Below are 7,500 nucleotides of genomic sequence, written 5' to 3' on the forward strand. Positions count from 1 at the left end.
CAGTTATGAGTCACCCTTCAATATCCCGTTTTCTATGATAAATTAATCACAGAAAACGGAAGGCGTGGTGACCGTCCTGAAAATATTGTTAACGTGAGAAAATTTTAACGAGAGACTGTCGTAAAATTTTAACACCAGAGTTTTTTACGAGTTTTAATTAGTGAGTTTATCAGAGGCAGTGAAAAAAGTTGGGCTAGGTTTAATTATCCTTAAGTTAGGTTAGGTTAGGTTAGGTTCACTCAGTCACGTTCATTATATTTACTGTTATTATACATATAAGTTTTATATATAGCGATACAAATTGAAAAAAAAAATCTGAGTATTTTTTCCGGTATATCACGATGGCTGTTGCAAGTCCCTGGTCATATGTTTTACCAGCAAACTTTATCTAACATTTAAATACTTACTAAATGTGTTAACTTTTTTATTTCAACAAAAACTATCGTATTTTTTATTTTTTATTTTATTTTTTTCAATTTATATTTTTTTTCTACTTGAAGGAAATTGTGCATGTATATAGAATTTATCTGTCTATCTATCTATCTATCTATCTATCTATCTATCTATCTATCTGATTTTGTATCTATAGCACCTAATGATTTGCCTGTCTGCCAGTCTGTCTGTCTGCCTGTCTGTCTGCCTGCCTGCCTGTCTGTCTGTCTGTCTGTCTGTCTGTCTGTCTGTGTGCCTGCCTGCCTGTCTGTCTGTCTGTCTGTCTGTCTGTCTTTATCCCACTATCTCTCACTATAATCACCCTGACTTAGTGTTAAGACATCATAATCTAACCTATAAATTATTGCATTATTCTTAATTATCACAAAGGAGAATAATTATTCCTTAAGTTGTCTGAAAAATCTGATGAAAAAATCTTGGGGAAAAAGTTCTTAGAAAGTTTGTAAAAAGAGAAAAAAAAATAATCTACTTAATTTGTAACTTTAGATAATTAAAACTTAATTATATATCTAATTAATTAATAATTGGTATAATCATAAAAAAATTAATTATCACAACGAAAACAAATTATCAGACATAAAATCTCGTCTTGTTCTAACTCCAAGTATAATGTTTAAGCCATAAATTATACCAACTGGTCTATTATGCTAATTAAGATACATTTCAAGGCATTATACTCACACCAAGTATACTCACACAACTTAGTATACTAATTTAAGTCAATTTTGGGGTCTTTATATCGAGGTCTTTAAGATGTAAACACACACCTGGACGATGTTGCTGGGACACACCTGGATGATGTTAATTGTTTACCTGGACATGTTTACCTTCCTACCACATCGTTACGTGTTTATTTAAATAACAAAACAAATATCAATATTAATCAAATTATTTATCCCATCTAAAAACAATTACAAAGTTTTATAATATTTTTCATCTCCAAAACTTTTAACAAAAACTTTTAACAAATGATTTCTTAAATTAATAAACTTTTGTACTTTTTAATGAAGAAGTTTGGACCAAAAACCTTATTGAAATATTTATACAGTATTTTCGTCTTCACTTATAAAAATTAACCCTTTGAGGATGATGGTTTAACCCTTTAAGGATAATGGTTTAACCCTTTAAGGATGATGGTTTAACACTTTAAGGATGATGGTTTAACCCTTTGAGGATGATGGTTTAACACTTTAAGGATGATGGTTTAACCCTTTAAGGATGATGGTTTAACCCTTTAAGGATGATGGTTTAACCCTTTGAGGATGATGGTTTAACCCTTTACAGGATGATGGTTTACCCCAGCCCTTTAAGGATGATGGTTTAACCCTTTGAGGTGATGGTTTTTAACCTTTAAGGATGATGGTTTAACCCTTTGAGGGATGATGGTTTTAACCCTTTTGGGGATGATGGTTTAACCTTTGAGGATGATGGTTTAACCCTTTGAGGATGATGGTTTAACCATGGGGATGATGGTTTTAACGCGCTGGGATGATGGTTTAACGGCAGGATGATGGTTTTAACCCTTTAGGGATGATGGTTTAACCGGCAGGGAATGATGGTTTAACCCTTTAAGGATGATGGTTTTAACCCTTTGAGGGATGATGGTTTAACCCTTTGAGGGATGATGTTTAACCCTTTGAGGATGATGGTTTAACCCTTTGAGATGATGGATTAACCCTTTGAGGATGATGGTTTAACCCTTTAAGGATGATGGTTTAACCCTTTAAGGATGATGGTTTAACCCGTGGGATGATGGTTTAACCGCTTCGGGGATGATGGTTTAACCCTTTGAGGATGATGGTTTAACCCTTTGAGGATGATGGTTTAACCCTTTGAGGATGATGGTTTAACCCTTTAAGGATGATGGTTTAACCCTTTAAGGATGATGGTTTAACCCTTTAAGGATGATGGTTTAACCCATTAAGGATGATGGTTTAACCCTTTAAGGATGATGGTTTAACCCAACCCAACCTAAACCTAGCCCAACTTTTTTCACTGCCTCTGATAAACTCGCTTATTAAAACCCGTAAAAAAAAAACTCTGGTGTTAAAATTTTACGACAGTCTCTCGCTAAAATTTTCTCACGTTAACAATATTTTCAGGACGGTCACCACGACTTCCGTTTTCTGTGATTAATTTATCATAGAAAACGGGATATTGGAGGGTGACTCATAACTGATGTGGTTGTTGTTAGAGAGAGAGAGAGAGAGTTATGTGGAGTGTGTGTGTGTGTGTGTGTGTGTGTGCGTGTGTGTGTGTGTGTGTGTGTGTGTGTGTGTGTGTGTGTGTGTTTACGTCTTCCCACCACAACAAAGTCCAAGGGCCATGCAGTCCCCATTAGTGATAGAATAGGGTATTAACTCCAGCAGTGAAGCATGAAGGTTGTTAGGGGGGAATTGGTGGTGGTTGGGGAATTAGTGGTGGTAGTTGTTGGGGGTGAAGTGGTGGTTGTTGAGACTTGTTGGTTTGTTGGGGGTGGTAGTGGTGGTTTGGTAAAGGTAGTGGTGGTTGTTGGCAGGGAATTGGTTGTTGGTGGTGGTGGTTGGTGATGAACAGGTGGGTGTTGTTGTATTTCTTGTTAACACACATACACACACACCTACACACACATACACACACAAACCTCTAAAGGAAATCACAGTAGAGGGCAAAGACAACAAGTAAAAATCATAACAAATACACTACCTTTATGTTTCTTTGTTGTGGGTTTATTCTCGTGGACGTGAAGCTGTTCGTCAGGGCGGGCGTTGGGATCGTCAGCAGAGGTAGAACCCTTCGCTAGGTGAGCTGAGCACCCGTTCGTCAGGCGAGACAAGGAACCAGCCTGGCGAACATGAATTGAGACGTGTTAGAACAAGTGAGAAGACCAGCACTGATATTGAGTGTGTGTGTGTGTGTGTGTGTGTGTGTGTGTGTGCACGTGTGTGTGTGTGTGTGTGTGTGTGTGTGTGTGTGTGTTAAGAATAATATATATATATGTATATATATATATGTATGTAGCCCTAACCTCCTACCTCACACCTCACCTCACCTCCCTCACCTCACCGAAAAATAATAACAATACCAAATGTACTACCACACACACACACACACACACACACACACACACACACACCAATTATCTGGCGTGAAAATTATTGGTCTTACTCTCCGGGCGAATTTACATGCAATTACGTCAAGAATAATATACCATTGTTATATTTTGCGAGCCAACAGCATAGTTTGTTCCACTCGAGTCGTTAGCGGCATTACGTAGTCTCTTTCATAATAGTTAATTGTTATTGGTGACGAGACTGCCTAGTTTACTGTGAGGGCGTTGTTTAGTGTTTTATAGTGAAATGGAGGTAAATTCTCATGTTGCGGGGGAAGATACGTGGAGGGAATTTTTTGGAGAGGATGATGTTTTGGGGGGAGTTTGGGGATGGGGGAAATTTGAGATTTGGTTGAGAAGTTGGGGATTTGCGGAGAATTTTGTGGTTTTGGGGGAGAATTTGTGGTTTTTGGGGAAATTTTGTGGGATTTAGGGGAAAATTTTTCGGTTTTGGGGATTATTTGTCGGTTTTGGGGGATAATTTGTCGGTTTGAGGGATAATTTGTCGGTTTGGGGGATAATTTGTCGGTTTGAGGGATAATTTGTCGGTTTGGGGATAATTTGTCGGTTTGGGTGGGGAAATTGTCGGTTTGAGGATAATTTGTCGGTTTGAGGATAATTTGTCGGTTTGAGGGATAATTTGTCGGTTTGAGGGATAATATGTCGGTTTGGGGGATAATTTGTCGGTTTGGGTGGGGAAATTTGTCGGTTTTGGGGGAAAATTTATGTGGTCATCAGTAGATACGATGGTTAGACCCCTTAGAAGAAGTGACACCTGTCTCACCTGCCTCTTACCTGCCTCCTATCTCTCACCTGTCTCTCACCTGCCTCCTATCTCTCACCTGTCTCTCACCTGTCTCTCACCTTCCTCTATAACTGGTGATGTGAGGACGTACCTAACTGACCCACGTAAGTTAAGACACAAAAAAAAATTCTGAAAAACTCGTATGCTGATTTTTTTTTCTCTAATTGTAAACGTAACAAAACAACAACAAACACAAAAACAATAACAAAAACAACGACAAATTCAGGTATGTCAATATTTATTACAACTACAAGAACTATAACGAGCTACAACCACCATTACAACCACTATCATAATCACTACCATCATCGCCACCACCACCACCTCCTCCAACAACCACCATAACAATCACCAATAACAACAATAACCTCCATTATCAACCACAACCTAAGCAACAACCACTACCACCATCACAACCTACAACAACTACCACCACCTACCACAACCACTACCATCACCACTTCCATCCACCACTACCAAAACAACCACCATCACAACCTACAACAACTACCACCACCTACCACAACCACTACCATCACCACTTCCATCACCACTACCAAAACAACCACATCCTGACCTACAACAACTACTACCACCTACTACACAACCACTACCATCTTAGCTTCCAATCACCACTACCACCAACAACCACCATCTGACCTACAACAGCTACTACCCTCTGCAACCACTACCATCATACTTCATCACCACCACCACCACCACAACAACCACCATCACAACCTACAACAACTTCTCCACCACCACCACAATACCAAAATCACCTTCCATCACCACCACCACAGCACATCACAACCTGCAACAACTACCACCACCTACCACAACCACTACCATCACCACCACCACAACAACCACCATCACAACCTACAACAACTACCACCACCTACCACAACCACTACCATCACCACTTCCATCCACCACTACCAAAACAACCACCATCACAACCTACAACAACTACCACCACCTACCACAACCACTACCATCACCACTTCCATCCACCACCACCACAACAACCACCATCACAACCTACAACAACTACCACCACCTACCACAACCACTACCATCACCACTTCCATCCACCACCACCATAACAACAACAACAACAATCACCACCACAACCTACCACAACCACCACTAGTGAAATTCCGGACCAAATTATTCTCAGAGATTCCTATGCAATAATTCACTTAAGTCAGGGTTAGGTTAGGTTAGGTTAGATTAGGTTAGGTTAGGTTAGGTTAGGTTAGATTAGGTTAGGTTAGATTAGGTTAGGTTAGATTAGGTTAGGTTAGGTTAGGTAGAGTCTTAGAGTAATTCCGACGCCATTAAAGGCCTCTCAAGCTTCCTGTCGTCTGGGGAAGGAGGAGGAGGAAGAAAGGAGGTGAAGGAAGGTTTAGGGAGGAGGAGAGTCTTTTATGGATAACCTTTTGTGGTATAGAGTCGGGCTTGGTGACTCTCCTCTCTCTCCTCTCTCTCTCTCTCTCTCTCTCTCTCTCTCTCTCTCTCTCTCTCTTGCTTTTTTGTCTGGCCTCTCTCTTTCTGTCCTCCTTATAGAATGAGTATCATATACTTCTCTTCTCTCTCTCTCTCTCTCTCTCTCTCTCTCTCTCTCTCTCACTACACCAGAGATACTCAGTGTTGTATAAGTTATAGAGGTGAAGAAACTTGGCTGACACGAGGAGATGAAAGAGGGTATCCAGTCACCCATCTTCACATCATAGGGGTTCTGGTGATGCTGTCGTCGTGGAGGTAATATCAAGAGGATTGGATTCTTCTTCTTCCTCTTTTTTGTTCTTGTTCTTCCTCTCTTCCTCATCTGTGTGTGTCTATTGATTCTTGTTTATTTCCTCTTTCTCCTCTTTTTCCTCTTCTTACTCCTCTTCTTCCTCTTCTTACTCCTCTTCTTCCTCGTCTTACTCCTCTTCTTCCTCTTCTTACTCCTCTCCTTCCTCCTCCTTCCTCTTCTTCCTCTTCTTCCTCTTCTCCCTCTTCTTCCTCTTCCTCTTCTTCCTCCTCCTTCCTCTTCTTCCTCCTCTTCTTCCTCTTCTTACTCCTCTTCTTCCTCTTCTTCCTCCTCCTCCTCCTTCTTCCTCCTCTTCTTCCTCTTACTCCTCTTCCTCTTCCTTCCTCTTCTTCTCCTCTTCTCCTTCTTCCTCTTCCTCTTCACTCTTCTTCCTCTTCTTCCTCTTCCTCTTCTCTCTTCTCTTCTTCCCCTCTTCCTCTTCCTCCTCTTCCTCTTCCTCCTGTGTTGACAAAAGGAAGAGGGCTTTCCTGTGATCTTCGTCTTGGCTTGACACAAGAGAACTCGTCTTCTTACTCTAGTACTTATTGATTCTGCCTTGTTATTCCTGCTCTCTCTTCTTCTTTCTTCCTCTTCCTCTTCTTCCTCTTCCTCCTTCCTCCTTCCCTCCTCCCTTCCTCCTTCCTCTTTCTCCTTCTTCCTCTTCCTCCTCCTTCCTTCCTCTTCCTCCTTCTTCCTTCCTCCTCCTCTTCCTCACCTCCTTCCTCCTCTTCCTCTTCCTTCTTCCTCCCTCCTTTTCCTTCCTCTTCCTCCTTCTTCCTCTTTTCATCTTCCTCTTCCCTCCTTCCTCCTCCTTCCCTCTTCCTCTTCTTCCCTTCTCTTCCTCTTTCTCTCTTCCTCCTTCTTCCTCTTCCTCCTCCTTCCTTCCCTCTTCCTCCTTCTTCCTCTTCCTCGTCTTCCTCTTCCTCCTTCCTCCTCCTTCCTCTTCCTCCTCTCTTCCTCCACCTCTTACTCTTCCTCCTCTTCCTCCTTCCTCTTCTCCTCTTCCTCCTTCTTCCTCTTCGTCTTGGAGTCAGAGATGGAGGTGACTTCATGCATTGGATCATCTTTTCTTTTTCTACTTAGCCGTTCTTGTTTATCTCTCCCTCTCTCCCTCCCTCCTCCTCCCTCTCCCTCTCTCCTCCTCTCTCCCCTCTCTCTCTCCTCTCTCTCCTCCTCCTCCCTCCCTCCTCCCTCCCTCCTCTCTCCCCCTCCCTCTTTTGTGTTGACAAATGGATGAGCGGAATGGGGGATTGGGAGAATGAAAGGGGTGTGAGGGAGATGGAAAGAGAGGGGGGTGTGAGGGGGAGGTGGAAAGGGGGGGTTATAAGGGGGGTTTGTTTTGTTTTTTGT

General features: G+C 41.6%; 1 protein-coding gene across 1 annotated transcript in view; it reads right to left on the reverse strand.

The window, feature by feature from the left end:
* Positions 1 to 7,500, reverse strand: part of LOC121862793 — a 38,966-nt gene that overhangs the window by 19,461 nt on the left and 12,005 nt on the right. The window contains exon 3 of the mRNA XM_042361104.1: positions 3,139 to 3,277. Coding sequence (XP_042217038.1) covers positions 3,139 to 3,277 — 139 coding nt within the window. The remainder of the gene's footprint in view (positions 1 to 3,138; positions 3,278 to 7,500) is intronic.

The sequence above is a fragment of the Homarus americanus genome, unplaced genomic scaffold (assembly GCF_018991925.1).
Source record: "Homarus americanus isolate GMGI-L3 unplaced genomic scaffold, GMGI_Hamer_2.0 scaffold5686, whole genome shotgun sequence".
NCBI lineage: Eukaryota > Metazoa > Arthropoda > Malacostraca > Decapoda > Nephropidae > Homarus > Homarus americanus.